Source organism: Pomacea canaliculata, linkage group LG6, assembly GCF_003073045.1.
Source record: "Pomacea canaliculata isolate SZHN2017 linkage group LG6, ASM307304v1, whole genome shotgun sequence".
NCBI classification, from domain to species: Eukaryota; Metazoa; Mollusca; class Gastropoda; order Architaenioglossa; family Ampullariidae; genus Pomacea; species Pomacea canaliculata.
In genome coordinates, this window is record NC_037595.1 from 20,425,103 (window position 1) to 20,446,568 (window position 21,466).

General features: G+C 37.8%; 2 protein-coding genes across 2 annotated transcripts; both read right to left on the reverse strand.

Annotated features, from left to right (window-relative positions):
- Positions 1-287: 287 nt before the first annotated feature.
- LOC112567340 lies at positions 288-9,109 on the reverse strand. The gene is made up of 11 exons (XM_025244007.1): positions 9,042-9,109; positions 7,308-7,418; positions 6,918-7,061; positions 5,985-6,176; positions 5,192-5,335; positions 4,556-4,726; positions 3,853-3,984; positions 3,387-3,587; positions 2,379-2,522; positions 1,184-1,497; positions 288-1,138 (listed from the first exon to the last, which is right to left on the reverse strand). The coding sequence occupies exons 2-11, from the start codon at positions 7,387-7,389 to the stop codon at positions 941-943; spliced, it is 1,722 nt and encodes a 573-aa protein (XP_025099792.1). The 5' UTR covers positions 7,390-7,418; positions 9,042-9,109; the 3' UTR covers positions 288-940.
- A 2,869-nt stretch (positions 9,110-11,978) lies between these two features.
- On the reverse strand, positions 11,979-20,784 carry LOC112567293. Its single transcript, XM_025243929.1, has 3 exons — positions 20,690-20,784; positions 19,553-19,696; positions 11,979-14,210 (listed from the first exon to the last, which is right to left on the reverse strand). The coding sequence occupies exons 1-3, from the start codon at positions 20,703-20,705 to the stop codon at positions 13,570-13,572; spliced, it is 801 nt and encodes a 266-aa protein (XP_025099714.1). The 5' UTR covers positions 20,706-20,784; the 3' UTR covers positions 11,979-13,569.
- Between the last annotated feature and the right edge of the window lie 682 nt (positions 20,785-21,466).

Genomic DNA, 21,466 nt, shown 5'->3' on the forward strand with positions numbered 1-21,466 from the left:
TTTGATTTGTAACGGTTAAACAACAAATGATATAGGACTAACTGATAGGGAAATTAATTTCGTTTAGTTAATACTTTAGGGAAAATTCTTTACAAACATGTATAACAAACTGGTAAAATAAATTTGGAAAAGTATTGCAGAACTTTCTCTTAAGGAAATGTCAAAGAACAACAATTAATTCTAAAACCCGTTACAGAATATATATAGTTCTCAGAATACTATCAACTAATTTTTAAGAGGGATTTGTTAGCTTATATTATATTCTACGAGCTGATTGAGAGGAGACAATGAGCGATTTGATAGTCTTGAAAGACAATCTGGAGAGATTTGCGAAAAATGCTGTTTTATATATATATATACATGTATATTAGAATGAGACACTGAAATAGTTCTACAATGTTAAATTCAAGAACATTATAACAAATATATACATGTACATTTCTAAATAGATAAGAAAGTAATACAGTTATTCCAGTCTGAAAATTTTCAGTGTAGATAAAATTTGTCACATTGGAATCAGATAAGCAAAAATGTTCATAACCTTAATTGCCCTCTATTTAAAATTGCCGGCGGGTTGGTAGGTGCTGAGGTAAGTGTATGGTCGATGTATTGATTTAAATAGGTGACATGTGTGACCATAAAAGTCATCAGGATTAGTAAAATGTGTGTGAGTTGCGTGTGCTGATAGCAAAGTAATACCGTCACCATCTATACATGTATGACAATCTGGTGAATAAACATCAAAGAACTACTGAGTTAAATTGGGCTAAAATGGTATGCTCCAATAATATATATATATATAAAACAAAGCAGGATTTATGGTTTTTGTGCAGACATAAGCAACATTTTCTTTTCTCATTACAATTAAATAAAAACACCCACTATTAAGACATATCGTTTAAATTTTTCAGTCAAAGACGAGGACATAATGCATAGTATGTTAATCTCTGAAAGATCTAGAATAAAGTTCTTCGCAAGCTGTGATCATGCCAGCAACATTATTCTCAAGATCGCCAGCAAGTTTACGAAGCATCTGTGAGACTTCGGACTTTTTTTCGTAGCTGTTCTCGGCCATGGTGCTCACTAGGCGACGAAAGTCGATAGAAATCTGACTCACAGGGGAGATTACTGATTTTAACAGTTCATCTGGTTTTGCTTTTGACGGCACTATAGCTTGTCCAGTCGCTAAGGCATTGATGTCGAATGCTGTCGATGCTAAAGTCTGAAAAAAATTGGTTAAATTTGTTTCGAACTCTGCTGTTGAGCCTTTGGCCTTACTGCGCAGAACTTCTATTTCGCGACTCAGGAGAGGGGATAATTCGTCCCACTCCTCCTGCAGACATTCAAGGAATGTTTGCTCTACGGTATTCTGAGCTACAGATGCTCCGCTGCTGATGATTTTTCCGGCTCCGTATGTTACCGCACCGACAGCAGCAGCTGCAAGTGGGAGCGCACCACCAGTAACCACTGTACCGACTGCACCAACCGCTGCAACAACTGTGTAAAGCCATCCAAAACTTTAAAATAGTAACAGTAAAATATCTACTAAGGACATGAGTAGAAAATTTGTATATATATAAGAAAACTAGAAGCGCATTGATATTACAATGGAGGCAATGACTTTCATGCAAGTGCTGAATTAACGCGCATGTGCTACAACCTTAGTGATGCCTAAAGCAAACCATACAAGTTTAAAAGAAACTTCATTTTTTGAAACACCGATTACTAAACTTAAGGGTTATGGTTGTTAAATACCATTGTTGCTGTTATAGTAATGGCTGATTGCATACTGCTCTTAACCCTCTAACGACCGCAAAATTATTATAGCGTTAAGTACAGATAGACCCCATACAGCTTTGACATTCATTTTTATAATAAAAATGCACACACGGTGAAAAATGTCTCTCCAAGCCAGATGGCCACGCTTGGATTGCTGTAGCCACTTGGGGCTGTCTAGCCCATACAACACCTCTACGCTTTTACATACTCCCCCTTTCTAGCATAAGGGATCTCTGGTTTGTCAACAGCCAACCCTAGACCCGTACTGGGGTGATTATTACTTCCGTTCCAACGTTACCACGCGACAACAGACACCAGCCGTAATCAGTGCACCCATACAGCACTCAAATTCATTGTTAGTCATCTTCTGGTTTTCGCCATAAACTAGTTTGCCCTCCTTGTTCGTCCTTTTTATAATGATATCACAAATCAGGGCGAGGGGAAAACTTTGGTGAGTTTGAGTGGGCGCAACACGGGTAATTAGAATTACAAATAAATTAGCATTTATTTTAGTAATGTAAACAACCTCTGAAGAGATTGACTGCATGAATTGTGCTTAGATAAAGCGAATTCGCTTAGACATAAATCATACTACGTACAACCAGCAGCAACTGAGATGCCCTCTCCTCCAGCTTTTATCGTGCGGCAAGTACTTTTTGAACTGTCAATTTTATTTGCAGCTTCTTCAATTTTGTCGGCCATTTTCTTTGATTTTTCTTGCAGACCACGTAAATTATCCATTTCTGGAACAGAAGTATTGGCAACAACGGTTTTATTTGATGTGATTTTAAAAGTGTTTAAGTATCTCTCAGTTTAAAAAAAGATAAAACTTTGTGTCTTCAGCAACAACACTTACATGTTCACTTGTTAAAATTTTGTAACCATATGATAAACAAAGAAATATGAGGTTAATTGATTTGCAGAGGCTAAAGACCTACCTTACTAAGTCGACTTGTTTCAGAAATGCGCTTTTTAACTGATTTCAGATGAAAAAAATTAATAAGTAAATGAATGTACTAAAAAGACCTGGATTGTAACGGAATAAAGAGTAAACATGTGTACTTTTTCTATTCTAAAATGTTAAACTTTTAACAACATACATATACAATCACATCTTCGACAGCAGTAGCATGTGGAAAATGGATCGCTAATACACCTGGAGATCGCACAACGGGCTAACTAATAATTATTTTAAGAATTATATTGCCATTTCAGTGGACAATACCCACTTCCCTAAACAAATACGAATCTGTTTTACAATTATTGAACACGGTGTTAATTTTCTTCTGCATGGTTATTATCGGTTGTCGTACTTAATATAAATATTAGCAACAAGCTCCAGGATGGGGCTCAATAACTATATTTTATGTTATTATAGAATAGAAAAAGTTGGGGCGAAGGAGTAGTCTCATGAGCTAATTTTAGGAAAATAGTAGTTTATGTATTATATTTCATCCATAAATGTGTCCTTCCTACAGTGCTTAACCGAGCCGCGATACCAGAGAACACACGCTTGTGTGTACGTTGTCATGGTTACTATAAAGAGGACACAAAGGCTCACGCTCTCCTTTGCAAACGATTTTTTCAAAAAATTTTTAATTGCTCACCTATAAGATGAAGCCATTCTTTCCATTCTTTCCAGTCTGTGAGTAATCTTGATTTCATGCGTCTCCCAAACATCCCCGCTGCAAAGGATGCTCCAGCCGTCAGAGCCACGGCAGCCCCAAACACAATCAGGCCGGCACCAAACAGAATTATCGCTGCTTCACCAGTCCATACTCCAACACCTCCGGATGCCACTATAAAAACTGGGCAACAACATCTCATTTATTACATGCAGGTTTTTTTGGTACTAGCGGTTTTTTTAAAATTATTATTCTCATTTTCTATGGAGTTGCTTCTCATCATGCTCTTATTTAGTCATGACGATTAGTTCATTTTTCAGTATGCCTCATGCATTAAGTTCCAGTTGTTTTTTTTTTAATCATACTTATGCTTTTATCTCCACAGAAACACATTTTTTTTTTGTTGAAACGGTTTTGAAAACAAAGTTTTATTATAATTTCTACTTACGTCCTCCAAAAATTTCACAAAGACTGCCAGCCAGTTTAGTTCTCTTGGCATCTTTGTAATTCTTATGAAGACGTAGCACATTTATTCCAATATCCTCCGGTTGTTTCGTTAATATATGAAGTCTTTCCATTTCTAAAATAATAGTGTCATCAAACTAATTTTTTCTATTGCGTTTAAAAGTGCATTATTAAAAGTGTTTTAACTAAAACAAAAATTATTTTTTTTAATAAGCACAGACTTTCGCAGGTTAACAAAGCCGTATATTTACGATAAATACTGACGATATCATCATCTAAGCCTATTCAGAAAACAAAAATATTTCATACAAAAATAATTAAAGATATAAAGTGGTCCTTAATCCATCGCATGATTTAAATGAATTGCTGTCTGGTACCATATGTCGTGTTTTGTGTGATATGTTCCCACAGATATATGAAATGTTAACATGTGTATTAATCATACAAGATCCGCTTATAAATATAGCACAAGGTAATTATGCTGTTGTATTATATAACTTAAGCAAAAACCATTTCTCCGATATCCACTAAATTTAACAAAAATATAAATAACATGATTTTTGTCCAAAGAAAAGTTTTGGCTATTTTGGCTTGTCTGTTGTGCAAGTGACGAAAAAAAGATGGGGACATGACATTTTAGGGCATGTGATACACTATTTCCAAACTTTACACATTTTACTGTTGACCTGTAAAATTGCATATTTCAACAATGCCATTTGCCACAGACGACTTGGGCTGGAGACGAGCAAGGGAGGCTGCAGCATAGAGCATCGCTCCGGCTCCACTCACAATCATTGCTGCAGCGACAGCAGGTAACGCAGCTCCACCAACATGACCCACAGCGACTGCAGCAATTACTGTAATTGTCGTGCAAACGAATCACTCTTTTCATTCCTTAAGCTTTCTTGACTTTGATTGTATTTTTCATGAAGATAGATAGACATTGCGATCTCAACTTTTCATTGATAACATAACGCTTTCTCTTATTGTCATCATCTTCATTACTATTTCATCTTTGTACTTATTAATGCACACATCGTCAACTCTCCTGAGCTTTGGTTAAATGTGGACATCTTTAGCACAAAAGCATTCTAGCTATCACCTTTTTATCAAAATCTTAAATGCATTTGAATAAAGTACATACAAATAATAGGTAAAGAGAGAATTAAATCATCTATTCTAAACAGAAGTTACACAGTGCCAAGACAGGCAACATTACTTTGGATATGCTTAGAAACGTTTTCAATTGCTGGGGGGTGTATATATAAATACATCTATAGTTCGCATTTCTGTTAGCTTAGTCTGGATACCCAATTACTTACTTCCTCCGATGATTGCGATGAGATTTCCAGCCAGGCTACATATTTCAGAATTTTTTTGTTGGTAGTTAAAGTCTACTACCACCTGCCGTAGTCTTCCTTTAATTTGCGGACATTTCTCTGGAAGCTGTCGAAGCATCGCAGTTACTGAAATGACAACAAATAGACTGCACAATTCCTGTCTTTGCATCACTAGCACATGGTCAATTTTAGTTACTAGTCCCAACAATTCAGTTTTAACCTTATAATCTCACAATGATAAACCCCACCCCCTAAAAAAGGAGAAATGCTACTATATCAGCATTAACTACATAATATAAATACTGCAAGACAAGGAAAACGTCATTACTGCATAATACTTTGAGTTTTTTCCCTCCAGGAGTATTAGAAAAAAATTTTAGGTTATAGCTTGTGAGTAGGGCGGAATTTCAAGAACATAATCTACTTCTGTAAAAGACGAGGGCATTAACCACCAGCCTACGGCGTATCCTATAAAACCTCACCTGCTAATAACTGTTGTCCTTAACAGCCTATCGAGAACTGTACCTAATTTATTAGTGAAGATAAAGGGCAACAGAAGGAGAAAGCCTTTCATATGCCCTGCAAACCTAGTTCACTTACTCCACATTAATCTGTAGTATGATTCTGCCAGTAATGGTGAACGTGAAAGATTATCATTGTTTTAAGGTTTACAGTTGGGTGTTCTACTTTCGTTTCTATCCTTAGGAACACACAAGCAGTTTTTCATATAAGTAGTTTGGAGTTGAATTCACACATGTAAAAAATAACGTTTTACCAATGCGCTGGAAAAAGGCCTTCCATTCTGTCTGCAAACTTCCTTTTCTTTGCATCTCGACAGTCCACACAGCAACTGATGCTCCAGCAATGAGCAGTCTTCCAGCTCCGGAAAACAGCAATCCCAATCCCAAAAGAGTCAGAACAGTTCCCCTATTCCGAAAAACAGAAGCTCCCGCTGCCACTTGAAGCACTTACAGAAAAACCGATATAAGTTGTGGTCGTTGTCATGCTACACATTTCACGAGATACATGATTATTATAGAATTAAGTGTCAGGAATTGACTTTTGAACAATATCTTCGTGTAAATAGTCTATGGATGTGTGTACCGGATGTGGGCACAAATGACGCTGTTTAACTCCCTTTACTTGCTGGAGAGTGGAATCATCCAGTGAACTGACTCTTGTAAGTGAACACGTTGGTCCCACGTAAAGATTTTTGAGCCATTCCCAGCACACCCATCAAAGTATTTACACAGTATAGGCTTGTAATCAAAAATGGAATTACTATTTTGTTTGTTGACAAATGTTGCCTTGGCAATAATTACTTCTGTGAGTTACTTAAACATTAGTTGATTGATTAATGGTAGGTAGTAGCAATGGTTCCTCTTCACGTATTGACTCTGTTATATTTAAGTACCAAGAGTGATATTTTTTTATTTTTACAAAGTGCCCTTACTCTTGTAAGCTTCAATTTAGATTGGGGTGCCACCTTTTTCTTAAAGTGGGTTGTGGATTTGATCAAGGTATAATCGACATTTTCACAGAGCTGAATTGATGTTCTTTAACAATATTGTTATTCCTGATTTAATAGCACCTGTTCTGATAAAATTAAACACTCGTAAGCGCTGTATAATCTAAATGTGTAACACTATTGCTTATATTGCTGATGCAAAATCAAGCACAATATTTTCCAGTTGTTATTAGTACTTACTTCCACAAAGAAAGGCGAGGACACTTCCCCCAATATGAGCTGCTTTGATCCTTTTATACCTTTTCTTCCGATCCTTGTCAACTTTACCAGGCCGTTCTTCAATATCCAGAAGCTCGCTGAACGATTTAGCTAAATTTTCACCGTCTGAAACAAACACATAAACACACTCCCATACACATAGACATGTATATGTATACGCACACATTCACATACACATTAGCTAAACTTATGATACAAAGTAGATTTTTATTTTACTGTATATCTAAAACTTTGAAGACTTGAAAGGTAAGATAAGAGACGGATTACTCTTTCCAATACAAAACGTTAAAATTGACATCTTAAAGCTATTCTAATTGAATTTCGAGTGAAATAAATTGGTTGTATATCCACGTGATGTATCTGTGAAGTTGTCATGAAAAGGCGCTGCTCCACCAGATTCCATGCCCATTGGACTTCCAGGAAATTTGTCCATGGCTGGCTCTTTGCACCACTGTCGGGTTTCTAGGAAAACGTATATCATTACCATTAATTTTTGCATTACCTAACTTCATTTATCTTAAGGTAAACTTTCACCGCTAAACGTTTAAACTTATGTAGAAAGAGGTTACTCCATAAAAACAACGGCTACTTGAGTAACAGACACATTGAGAAAATCCTAAATAAATGAAAGATAACACCAGCACAAGATTAACTGTATTAGAACTAATGAAATATATGTAAAATGAGAAATGTTAGTGATAAAACAAAACATACTGAAGCATCATAACATTTGGAACCATATGTACATGATCACTTACAGCTTTCAGTCTGTCTATGTATCTGAAAAAACTAAAGGTGGAAAAATAAGTGATCGTTAAATGTGAAAAATAAACAAGACGAAGGCAGTAGATGGATAAGGTTGTGATTCATCTTTATTTCTGCATCTTAAGCGCGATGAACCAATTACTGGCAGTACCCTACGGCAACTCTCCTGCTTTTTATCATTTTTGAACATGACATGAAGCACGAAATTCGCCATGCTTCTTTTATACCAGAGTTAGTGTCTAATTAACGAATGGAGTATCCATAAGCCCATGTAATTTTAATTGGTTCAGTGTGTTCATGTGTGTGCGTATGTTCATGGATATGTATGTGTAAGTGTGCAAACGGATGCGTGCGGCTTAATTGAAGTGCAGTTTGTGTTCCTGAGTCTAGGAAAACTAGTTTCTTTACGAGGGGCAGTCAAATGAAACGTAGCGGACACCAGGCAATGACTTTCAAGTTAATGGTTTGATTACCACCAAAGACATTGCACCTCTAACTGGAAGCTCAAGCATAACGTGACAGATGATGACAGCTGTTGTTCCTCAAGCATGCAGATGAAGCACGCGTCATCCTTCCTCCCACAAAGTTCAAGACTTAGGCCAGTTCAAGAAAATTCATGTTGTCCTTTTTCTTCGATCATCGGGGCCTTTTTATTGAGGAATTCTTGAAACATGGTCACACTATTAACGGAGTTGTGTGCAGACATTTTTGGATGCCTACGTTCAAAAATCAAAAGTCAAAAACAAGCACCCAGGACTCTTGACACTTCTGTATTTCTGAGAAACGGAATAAGCAGCCATATTGATTGATTCTAAAGCCCTCTAGAACCAATCAATAATTGAGATTGTTGGCTTCGTTATTGCAGCTCTCCTCTGTTGTCTGTAAACATGCTGCCAAAAAATAAAATCTCTGATGTTTGCTACAATATTGTGCTGTCGATACAGATGCACATTTTTCTGCTGTTAGTCTTCTTTCTTTCCTGTTTTCGTTTTGTATGTCATCGTTATCGCACTATCATTTATGTTAGGATAACTTAATGGCGAAGCTAACTCCAGTTGGTCAGCACCCACTGTGGTGCTCTGTATGAGAAGAATTATTGACTCTGCAGCTCATGTGTGGGGCAAATCTTAACTCTTTATCAAAATAATGTTGTATTTTTAATATGTTCTAGACAGACAAGTATAGGTATTTCCAATTTCCTTCTTCTTAATTTAACTAGAAAATTAGACAAGCTGAAGCTGTACATTATTTAATTAAAAATATTCAGCTTCCCGTCAAGATAGAAAGGACCATATTTTTATAGTAAAACGACTCACTCACCTACTCCGGGTATCCTTGGTGGCTACTTGCTCTGCCAGTCTTTTCGCTCAACTGTTCCACCCAATGAGCTATTACAGACTGTTGCTTTAATATATATTATACCATATCACGTGAGCTTGGAGCATGCGTATACAATCCTCTCTGTGCTAGCCAATGGAAAACAACGACGTATGCTTGAGGGTTTGGGGATAACAAGCCATTAGCTTTGGCATATAAACGAAGCATTTTTGATGGAAGACTTCAGCAATACAAAAAATAATGTCTACAAGCAAAAATGGAAACATAGTTTACTTTTCTCTTTTTTTTTTTCTCCCTCTCTCTCCACACACGCACACACACAGTATTGCATTGATTTGTTGTTTACAATATACAGCTTACAATGTTCATCTTGTTTATATTTATTTTTGAACAGATAAGAAAAAGAGAAGCATGAGAAGAGTGAGTATCATTTATTTATAAAAAACATAATGTTTTTTACTTTTTCTTTTCTCTTATTCCAGCCAAAAGTTTAAAAGATCGCAACTTAATAAAACATGATGGCTCTACTCTGTCTAGTTTGTTGCTATGAAATGTTTTAATGCAATCAATGTTCTGTTATTTATGTTGGCGATTTGCTAGCGATCAAATTTTAAATTTTCATCCAGGTCAGACATGTGCCTGCATGTTTCTAGTGCAAGGGCAAGTGACAGAAGCTTCGCAGAGCAAAGTGTGTGCATACCTGCATACTTTTTTTGGACAATATTTTTTTTTCTCTGTCATTTGTCCCAACTGCCGTTCAGGAAATCGATTCGACGGCAGGTCCACATCGCCTTGGCTGGAATGTGACAAAGGTTGCTAGGTAAATACAAAACAAAGTTTTCATAGTGTTTCTTTATGAACAGTCGAAGAAATTGCTTCGCTCCAAACAAGACCCCAGTAGCACAGACATGCTAACCAAGTATTAACACACGACATTGTAATTTGCACCACAAAGTACATTTATATGAGACTGACATTAAGGTTCATTTGAATGTAGAGATGATTTACTATTTCTCCAGATATTGGATTAATGTCGGTGTTTGCTGAACCAATACATTCCTCTCATCTTGGTACAATATTGTCTAGCCATACGTGGTATATGTGGTCACTGACATCGTTTGTATTGGGCAGTAATTGTGGTTCAGTTAAATCTACACTAAGTATAATATTTTCGATCTATTGGTCTATTGCTAGAACATGCTGGTTAAACATAGACATCACATCTGGGTACTATCATTAATAACCCCACTACCCAAGCACAAATTAACCCCTCATTAGACCGATGTTTTCTTTGTATTCAAATGCTTACACATACACAAAGGCTACAGAGAAATAAACACAAAAGCGATGGTAGTTTTGGTCTTTTAGTTTCTAAAACACAATGGATGAAAGTAAAAACAATATTCCACAGTTAGATACGCAGTTTAGAAAAGAAAAAATGTTTGTATGTGTGTCCTTAGATGTAAATATTTTTGAAAGTAAACACTTATTATTCAGACATTGCCTTATAAATAACAACAGTGCTGGCTATTTTTGAAACATTTCTTTTAGTAAGAATTTGCCTGGAATGTCACTATCGCTATTCTTTTTGTCTATTTCTTTGAAACGAACTGTCCTGACCGGTAGATGAATTATTCTTTATGCACACACCAAGCTCCCCATAGTCTGAACAGTCACACGATTGTTCAGAGTTCGAAATATTTCAGGCTTTGCTCAGGTAACCATTTCCGAGAAACGCAAAAGAAGGTTTCAGCTGAAAGTAAATGTCGATAAGCTGATGTCCGTGAACTCTGTTACAGGTCAAATGTCGACTGCATGAATGCGTAGCGAAGAGCAGCTGCGGGGGGATCAATAGTCTCGCCAAGCTTGATACTTCATGCGTGACGAGGTGCCATTGTTACAGTTTCGTCCTGCACTGGGTATATATATTTACAATTTATTTCATATTAAATGACTTATCAAATAAATTGGTGTTTGGTGGTCACTAAAAAAAGAGAAGCTACGTGGGAGTCTTCTTTAAACTGCTGTCCTTTGAGAGGGTGTCTGCTAAGTATTTGAAGCTGCTGACCTCTTCAAGCTGTAGAGATCTCTGCTTTGCTGCTGCCATTGACCATAAATTTGCTCTTTTCAGTGCTGGTCTCTATTACATATGCATTTGAACTGTTTGTCAGTCCGTTGGTGAGGTCTTGCAGTTCTTTGTTAGAGCCAGCTAACAGATTTCGTCGTCTGTAAAGCGTAATTATTTTAAGAGAAATTATTTTACTAACAGGTAAATAATGAAAGAAAAAATCATTTCTAGCAATTTACTTCAAACCTAATATTTGTTCTCTTTGACACGATAAAAAAGCTCTCATATATGTATTTACCTGGTTTTTTGATAGGGTTTTAAAAAGTCTGCTCGATGCCATGTATGGTTTTCTGTTATAAAAATTATAAATACATGTAAAATATTTCAGTCCTTAACACATAATAAAGCAAAGTGCATTTTGGTATGTGGTTCTGTGTTTATAAAATGTATGCAGAAAAATAAAGATGATTTTGGTATTCAAGTGTCTACAGAAAGAGAAGTTAAACCATTCAACTAATTTGTAGAGCTCAAGCGTCTGTAAAGACTAGCAATATAGTTAAATGTATTTACACAGCTAAATTAATTATAGATTGTTGCAGTATTTTTTATTTTTACGCAAAAATGTTAACACTGTCCCCGGGCAACTGAGCAAGTAGGTGAGAGTTAACCTCAGTTCTCACTACACACTTCAACATACGTTGCTGGGAGACCACACGTACAGCAATCACACGTCGACCACACAGTTGGTCACGTGGCTCACGAGCCCCCATCTCTGCTGTTCCCCGAACACAAAACTTGACGCTCAATGTAACGTATAATGATAAAAGATTTATTTAACACAAAAGGATATATATATATATACACACACTAAAAAGTCTCGTCTGATGCGGAGGGGGTCCCAGTTATATCCGTGCTTAGCGTACTTCCACTATTCCACTGTTATCTCTATCTAAATCGACCATTCATCAAGTACACGTACATCAATTTAGCTCTGGTGTTAAAGCTGTTCTTGTATGTGTGGGCCCACGATGGTGATTTGGTGGAGACCAATACTTCAGCCGACAGTCACTTTTATGACATTCCCTCCAAAGTGTTGCTCCGCCTGTCCTTCCCGCCGATCTGCCAACCACGTCAGAGAGCAATGACTGCTCTACAGGCGACACAGTTGAGCCTGTCTCAGTCTAGTGACACACACGGGGTGTCTCCAACGACTGATATGCTACCTACACCCGCCGAACGAACACCACCTTCATGCAAAGTTCTCAGGTTCTTTAGAGTGGAGTGAATCCAGCAGACGTTCTCATCCTTTCACGTTTTCTTATTTCTCTTGGCACATTCGCATGACATAACGACAGATGCTATTGGTCACTCACTCACCATTCAATCATCAAGTAACCAGCACTAACCAAAGAGAGGCGTGGTGGACAGGTGACTAACCCACTCCCAGTCAACCTGGCAGACAGGTGTGGACTGGTCCGTTCTTAGTCCCCTCGGGGCCCAAGGCATAGAGTAGGTTAGTTACCATTTTAATCAAATCCACAGGGCCCTAGGCAGATACCTCGTCTGCCTGCCCCTATGGTAGGCCCTGGGTGAGGTGTCAGTCTCTCCCTAGGCCCTTGATCCCACTGCCAGGCGGCTGGTCACGCTTGGCTGCTGTAACCACGTAAGTCTGTCAACACCATACAACACATCTACCCTGGCGTTACACCCCTCCACCCTTCCTTGTCTGAGGGGTGTCAGGCTTGTCAACAAGCCACCCTAGACCATAATTAGGGTGATTGTTACTTCTCCATTAAGGTTATGACATGACACAGCTCTTTAAAAGGTATTAAGGCGACCTAACAATAAACGCTAGAACATTAAGTAATGAACTTAATTAATTTTGTGTTTACTAGGTGCCTAATCAACACAAAGCCTCCCCGACATTCCTAAATGAATCATTGCATATTTGTACTCTTTCGCATCATCTGCTTTCTTGCTCACTCACAAAGCTCACCTGATAAACAACAGTTTTTGACAGCTAGGGTTTTGAATTAAAATGCACTCTAATCTTCCTTAGACCCAGCAACAAAGAAAATCTGGATTATCCTTTATCTAGCATCTAGCAACCTGAAGCATGTTTAACATGTCCGTTTTTACAAATATAAAAATAGGATTACAACAACGACATAATCTGGTCACGATGTTTACATAGATACACAAATTACATATGACATATATATTAAAAATGTAATTTAGATATGCAGGCTGACATGAGTATAGAATATGAAAGGGGGTGGATAGATTTCCACGAAAAGAAATGTATCTTGATGGTGCAATAACAGATCACGTGTTCAAAAATTATTTTGCCGGCTTTGATAAGTGGACGATTTTTAGCTACAAGATAACCATTTGAGAGCAGCTTACATTCTGATTTTTAAAAGAATCCACTAAAACTAGGATTCACTGCAGAAGAGCCTTATAGTAGTCAGGCAAAGAGGAGTACATTCCATCCTTTTTTATCAGGTCATCGACAATCCACCTAGTCATGTCAGCCATCTTGAGAAGAACCTGAGATGCTTTTGACTGACTGTTTTCACTGAGGTCAACCGCCGTACTGACAAGATCAATGAAATTAATAGGTATCAGGGCAACATTAAGAAAAAACAGTTCTTTTCCTATCGCTGACCCTCCAAGTTTTGCCAGTTTCTTGAGGCCACCGTCTTTGGCTGCTTTACCGACCTGGGTGGCACCTGTGGATAATCTCTTAGCTGCTTCTTTCAAGCCCACACCTTTCAGCTGATTCATGTTGTTATTTGTTAGCATGAAACCAGTGACAAACAGAGATGCATTACCTATAATTTTAGCAGAATAAATCTTTGATGCTTCATAAAGTATCAGGTACTCGTTAATAACTGCTATGATAAACTCGTCATACTCTTTCTGCAAGGCTACTACATTACAAGCTTCAATAATCGTTTGAGCCAAAGAGGCTCCATCCTTGACCACTCCACCAGCTGCAGTCAGCATCATGCCGGCGCCAGCAAATGGTAAAGTCAGTCCACCAGTTACAGGTGCAGCAACAGCGGAAACCACTGTAACAACTAGACAAAACATTAATTATGCACCACCATTGTCATATTCAGCATCTATATCTTCCCTCTATTTATTTCTTTATATTTAGGTTTTAGTTCTAGTTCCTCGGAGAGTAATAAGTCTTACTTTATTTCAGTTTATAAAGTTATAGCATATGGCACAAAAGGTCGGTGTTACTGGCAAAAATCATTTTTTGTGCTAGTGTGACATTTCCCCATATTCACAAATTTATTTACGTGAATGAGAATGAAGAAAACTTCCAATATGAAGGTACGTGAATTGTATAAATAAAGGTGTTGTGAATCCCACTGGATCTAAAGCAGGAAGATTACTCATAACAACCATAGGAAATCTTTATAAGACAGTTTCAAATATATCTCATATTAAAATTTTGTGCCGCGAAAGACAAGAAAATCCATTTCTAAGACCAACAAAAAGGGTTTACGTTATGCATTAATATAATTCACATACACCTGATCCACCCAATATTTCAGCCCTTCCTTTTCTCGCTAACTTCGCAACACTTAAAAACAAAACAATTTAGCTCCACCTGGATTCGAAATGGTGGGATGCTTACAAAAACAAATATAATGGCTAAGTACCCTCGGTCAGAGTTGTGCTTCCTGGTGTTAACCAGATGTCCAGACCGCTACAAAGCAAATGTTTTCATATTCTGTGTATCTTTGTCAGTAAAAACATTCTAGGTATCCCAAGTTATATCTACGTATCTCTCATAAAATATGATTACCTCCACCAACAAACGATGAGGCACTTCCGACTAACTTCGCTATTTGAACATTCCTGTGATGTTTATTCAGAAGTTCTGCGAGTAAAAGGAGATGCTTACGAAGCTCCTCTCCTCGACCCGCCAGGTCATGAAGGTCTTGCATTTCTGAAAAAAACAATCATGGGAACGACGCCGTTTACTTTGTCGTAGCAAACTTCTACCTTGGTACCAAAATTTATTTTGTAAAGGTGGGTCTCACATTCCCAGAGTGAAGTGAATAGATGAATTCGCTTCTAATCATTCCCATTTTTTTTTTTATCTCTGTTGATCGTAAAAACCGGCTTAGGCCATATGATCCCCACCCCCAGCCCTAGTCAAGAATGTTTGTTTCTAATTATAAATAGCCATGTGTGGAAGAAGTTTCCATCGGATTTTTCCTAATCCATTTTATAATCTAAGGATAGGTAACTGTACCCTGCATTGACACTACCTTTACATCTTCGACGATAAAAATCTAAGTCAGCGTGTTCTTTTTAGTAATAATAATAATGATAAAAAAAATGAGTGATTTATGTGGCGCATGATGACTCTGAGGAAGGAATATTCTTTCAAGAAGAAGACAAGAAGAAGACGTGGACAGAGTACAAAGGATACAAAGATTAACAATAATAAAAGACAAACACAAAAGACGCAAAGAGGAATCAGGCATCAAACAATAAAGACGAATAGAAGATAAAAAGCGAAAGAAAGAGTTACAAGATTCCCCAGCATGACACGGAGTGTTGTTAGAAGTAATGCTCGGGGAAGAGATGTGTTTTCCGTGCACGATTAAAATTTTCAATGTTGGATAGATAGTGGATATCGAAGAAACGAATTTCACTGTTTAGAAGCTTAGTAACTTAAACTCGTGTGACTGTAAGCTGTTGTCCTGGTGACAACAAAAGACATTTACGGTCATCAGACAAAGAGCGGAGTAGTCTGATTGGGATGGAAGAGAAGAGAGAAGTAGTCAGGTCGGAGTCTGTACAGTCTGGACTGACTGCGAGTACGGATGGTCAGCCAGTGTAGAAAACAAAGGACAGAAGTGACAAGAACTCTTTTGATAGCTCTAACCACCAGACGTGAGGCAGAGTTTCTTGTCATCACTTACCGATGTTGATGTCTTCAGTGAAGCTGTTCCTGTCGTCTGTCGTCTGTCCAGGCTGTGTACTGCGCTCCGCTGCACAAGAGACTAACCCAAATGACGGCGCATGCGCACTGAGCTAGGCCTTGCCGGCAGATTTCTTATAAGTCTACCTCGGAGGAAAACATTATAGGACACTCATTTTGAATTATCAAAAACTACTAGCTTGGCATCTTGTAAGCCAAGACTTCACACAATTTTATAAAGTTCAAGTCCTAACTTGACTACTGTCTACAAGGTGAGCGGAGTAAACAATGGAAGGAGGGTAAATGGTTCACATTGACCTTCTGTCTGTTTTTTAAATCGATGTTGTAAACACCCTGTTTACACTTTTTTTATAACTTGACTATTTTCCAAAGTGAGGTCTTTCAGGTTCTTAATCAACAATACCCTGGTAATGTTCGCGGGTATCCTTTATGGTACAAATTATTTTTCAATGAAGTATTTGACACATTCCGATTGATGAACATTCAAAAAGTCTCTATGAAAACTTTGTTTATGGAAATTACGGAATGATATGTGACTTGTCAAGGCGTGTATCATCTTGTCTGATGTGTCGTTGACTCTCCAGAAAATGTGTTATAGTTTTTTTTGTGAAATAGCCCTGACAGGAGGAACAGTGTGTGACATGTTTTCTGTTAAGTTTCCGTGAGTCTCACACTATATGTGATGGTTAGCTTAGGAAGTACACGGCAGTGACATTAGTGTGCTGACAGTCTTTTTTTTTTTTTTTTTAAGTTTTTCGAGCGTCCCGAGCATTCTGCGTGATCGCTTACCCAGAGGTCAGGGACAAATTTATAAATCGACAAATTTTTATTAACGATGATAATAGAATAAACAAATATGTTTTAAATCAATCCCTTGAATAAAAAAGAAGCAAAATTCCCAACATAACTACAAACAAGTTGTTATTATTTTCTTTATCCATTCGTTTTTTCTACAGAAGCAATGGACTTTCTGTAATTCAAAAATATCCTACACTTGTATAACTGTCTGGAAAATACACACTATGTTAATTAAGCAGGGTGAGTACGGTATATTATGGCGCCAATGAGTGTAAACAGAGTATCATGTGACGCCACAGGACAACTCGTCCACTCCCATGAGATGACAACCATGTCAAGACAACTCGACTCCGCCACAGGTTAGAGTTTGGACAATAGACATTGAAAATATCATTGCAACGTATTCGGGTACGTTTTGTGGTACAATTTATTTTCCAATAAAATATTTAACACATTGTGAACATTGAGCATTAAAAAAATTGTCGATCAGAACACCCCTCCCTGACAGGTTGACTACCTGGCAGACAGGTGTGGGCAGGTCCGTTCTTAGCACCCGAGGTGCCCGAGGCATAGGCATGTATGGGATCTCGCCATTAGGACCCTCGTTATCATATCAATGGCACATATGCCCCTCTTACCTTGCCTCAGGGGTGTCAGGCTCGTCAACAAGCCACCCTTGACCCTAACTAGGGTGATTGTTACTTCCCCATTAAGCTACCACATGACATGAAAGGTATTTAGACTACCTAACAATAAACACTAGAACAGTAAGCAACGAACAGTGAAGCGTAACTAAGTTTATGTTTTTTATGTGTCTAATCAACACAAAACCTCTATGCCATTCCAAAGTGAATCAATGCACATTTGTACTCTTACACATATTCTGCTTTCTTGCTCTCTCACAGAGCTTACCTGATCAACAACAGCTTTTCACAGCTAGCCTACTGAATTAAAATACACTCTCATCGTCGAGTACCTTTCATCTGTATTATCCAGCAACCTCAAGCATGTCTAACATGTCAGTTTTTACAGATATAATAGTAACTCTATGATAACAACTCATAATCTGGTCACGATGTCTACAAAGATACACAAATACAAATATAAACCCAGTTAAAAAATAAATGTAATTTAGATATCCAGGCTGACCCGAGTATACAATATGCAATGGGTGGAGATATTGGCGAGAAAAAGAAAATTATTTTGCCGGCTTAAATGTTGAGATAACTTTACGATAGCCGCTTCAAAACAGCTTATATTCCAATTTTTTTTAAAAAGAATCGACTAAAACTAGGATTCACTGCAGAAGAGCTTTATATTTGTCAGGCAAAGAAGAGAAACTTAATCACTTTTTATCAAGTCATCGACAATCCACATAACCAAGTCAGCCATCTGGAGGAGAACCAGATATGCCTCAGACTTTTTGTCTTTACTGAGGTCAACCGCCGTTCCGACAAAATCAGCTAAATTAATAGGTATCAGGGCAACATTAAGAAAAAACACTTCTTTCCCTATCGCTGAGCCTCCAAGTTTTGCCAGTTTCTTGAGTCCACCGTCTTTGGCTGCTTTACCGATCTCCGTGGCACCCGTGGATAATCTCTTAGCTACTTCTTTTAAACCCACCCCTTTCAGCTGATTCATGCTGCTTTTTGTTAGCTCGAAACCATTAACAAACAGAGATGCATTCTCTTTTATTTTAAAAGAATAAAGCTGTGATGCCTTATGAAGTTGCATGTACTTTTGAAAAACTGCTTTGATAAACTCGTCCCACTCTTTCTGTAAGTCTGCTACATTACAAGCTTCAATAATTATTTCAGCCAAAGAGGCTCCAGCGCTGACAGCTCCACCAGCTCCAGACAGCATCATGCCTGCGCCAGCAAGTGGTAAAGTCAGTCCACCAGTTGCAGGTGCGGCAACAGCGGAAACCACTGTAACAACTAGACAAAACATTACTTATTAGTCACCTTTATCATCACTATCATCAACATCTATATCGTCTCTCTATTTCTTTATATTTAGTGACTTCTAATTCTTCAGATACCTATAAGTTTACTTTATTCATGTTTATAAGTTTACAGCATATGGTAAAAAGGTCAATGTTGCTGAAAGAAATCATATCTTGTGTTAGCGTGGCATTCTCTCATATTCTCAAATTTCTGTATATGAGTGAGAATGAATAAAAATGACACAGTGTAAGTACATGAATATACAAAGAGAGGTGTTGTGCATCCCACTGGATCTGAAGCAGGTAAATTACTCCTAACAACCATACAAAAGCTTAAAAGGACAGTTTCAAAGATATCTAATATTAAAATTTCTTTACTGCAGCAGAAGAAAAGACAATCCGCTTTTGAAGACCAACAAAAATAATTTACATTATGCATTAATATAATTCACATAGAACTGATCCACCCAGTATTTCAGGACTTCTTTTTCACGACAACTCCACATCCCTTAAAATGAAAGTAAGTTACTTGTGGATCCGAGATGGTGAGATGTTTACTAATACAGCTAAAATGGTAAGGTACCTTTGTACCTTTGGTGTTATCAAGATATCATTACCGCTACAAACGTTATCATCGTCTGTGTACCTTTGTCAGTAAAAATGTTTAGAGTATTCCAATTTACATCTACGTATCTCTCTTAAAATATTACCTCCACCAACTAACGATGATCCACTTCCAAATAACTTTGCTACTTTGACATTCCTGTGATGTTTGTGAAGACATTCTGCAAGTTTAATTAGCTCCGCTCGAAGCTTTTTTCCTTGAACCACCAGGTCATGAAGGTCTCGCATTTCTGAAAAAAAAGAACATTTATGTCGTTTACCATGTCATAGGATAAAGTCTACACTTATTAACCTTGGTACCCAGAGAAGATTTTTTTTTTTAGCTGGGTCTCACATTCCCAGAGTGAAGTGAATAGATGAATTCGTTTTTTATCATTCCTCATCTTTAATCTACGTTGATCGCAAAAAAACGACTTAGCCCTTATCAAGAATGCATATTTCTATAAATAGCCATGTGAGGGAAAAGTTTTGATTAGGTTCGGGTTTTCCTGATTCCATTTTAAGCAACTAAGGACATAACTGCGGGTTGCATTCACACTACCTTTACATCTTTAACGATGAAACTTTTCGCCAGCTTGGTCTGTTTAGTAAATAATAATAGAAAGAAGAAGCGTGTGATTTATACCGTGCATGATCACGCTCATGAAGGAACATTCTTCTCAACGCTTGAGACAATAATAAGACGTGTATAGCATAAAGGACAAAAAGATAAAAAAAATCGTTCTGACAAAAAATACAATACAAACATAGAAGGCGCAAAGAGGAATCAAGCATGAAGCAGTGAGGATGAAGAGTTTCGTGAAGAGACAGTAAAAGCGAAAGTAAGGATAAGAAGACGGCCTAGCATGACATGGAGAGTTAGAAGTAATGATCGTGGAACAAATGTGTTTTCAGTGCACGTTGCAAATATTCAATGGTGGGTAGATGGTGGATATCAAAGTAAAAAGTTCCACTGTTTAACAGCACAGTAGATAAAATTTGTGTGACTATATGCTGTTGTCCTGGTGACAACGAAAGAGATTTGCGGTCATCAGACAAAGAGCACAGCTGTCTGATTGGGATGCAGGAGAAGAGAGAAGTAGTCAGGTCGGAACCTGTACAGTCTGGACAGACTGCGAGAACGGATGGTCAGCCAGTGCAGAAAACAAAGGATAGAAGTGACAAGAACTATTTTGCTAGCTCTAACCATCAGACGAGTTCTGTACTTTTTTGTCATCACTTACCCGATGTAGATGTCATCAGTGAAGGTGTCTCTGTAGTCGCGTTGTCCTCTGTGTTCTGCAAGCCGTTGTGCAAAACCCTGGCCCAAACGACAGCGCATGCGCACTGACTTGATCGTTGACGGCAGATGTCTGATAAGACCGCTTCAGGGGAAACGGTTGTAAAACACACATGTTGAATTCACCTACATGAAAATAGTCTTCCTAGGGACCTCTAAGCCTGGCAGGATATTGCTTTGATTAGCACTTTCCATTTTAAGCTGTCAGGTTGGTCGAACTGTGCATGATATAGCACATCTGTCGTGCACTCTGACTAAAATATTTCCCCCATTCAAGATAAGAAAAATAATTTTGCTACCTTGGCGACCATGAATACTTCATGCGATTTCTCTTTGCAAAGTGTTTTTGTTTACCTCAGTATTTCTTGTCTCTTGTTTATATTCGTAGTTGAGTATGTTGTGTGTATTGTAGCTGTTTAAGTGTATAGTGTTTTGTACATTTTGTTGTGTGCTGCAATGAAATTTGGTGGCTTATCACTTTCTTGTATTCGTGGCTAAACTTGTTGTTTGTATTTTTGTCAAGGTCTGTATGCATCACCTTGTCCGATTTGTCGTTTACCCACCAGAAAAGTAACATGTAAATTAACCCAGACACTCAGATCAGTGTGTTGGCGGGTTTTATTTGAAGTCCTCGTGCGTCTTGCACTGTCTGAAAGTCATTCGAGCGTATCTAAGCCGATCACACACACAACACGCACCACACCACACCACACCACACCAC

Excerpts from the sequence above, each read along its gene's own strand:
- LOC112567340 (XM_025244007.1), bottom strand. The coding sequence starts at position 7,389 with ATGGACAAATTTCCTGGAAGTCCAATGGGCATGGAATCTGGTGGAGCA. Across the intron at positions 5,336-5,984 it reads GGCCTTTTTCCAGCGCATTG|TAACTGCGATGCTTCGACAG; the intron begins GTAAAACGTTAT and ends TTGTCATTTCAG. Across the intron at positions 4,727-5,191 it reads CATCGCAATCATCGGAGGAA|TAATTGCTGCAGTCGCTGTG; the intron begins GTAAGTAATTGG and ends CGACAATTACAG.
- LOC112567293 (XM_025243929.1), bottom strand. Across the intron at positions 14,211-19,552 it reads ATCATCGTTAGTTGGTGGAG|TTGTTACAGTGGTTTCCGCT; the intron begins GTAATATTTTAA and ends TGTTTTGTCTAG.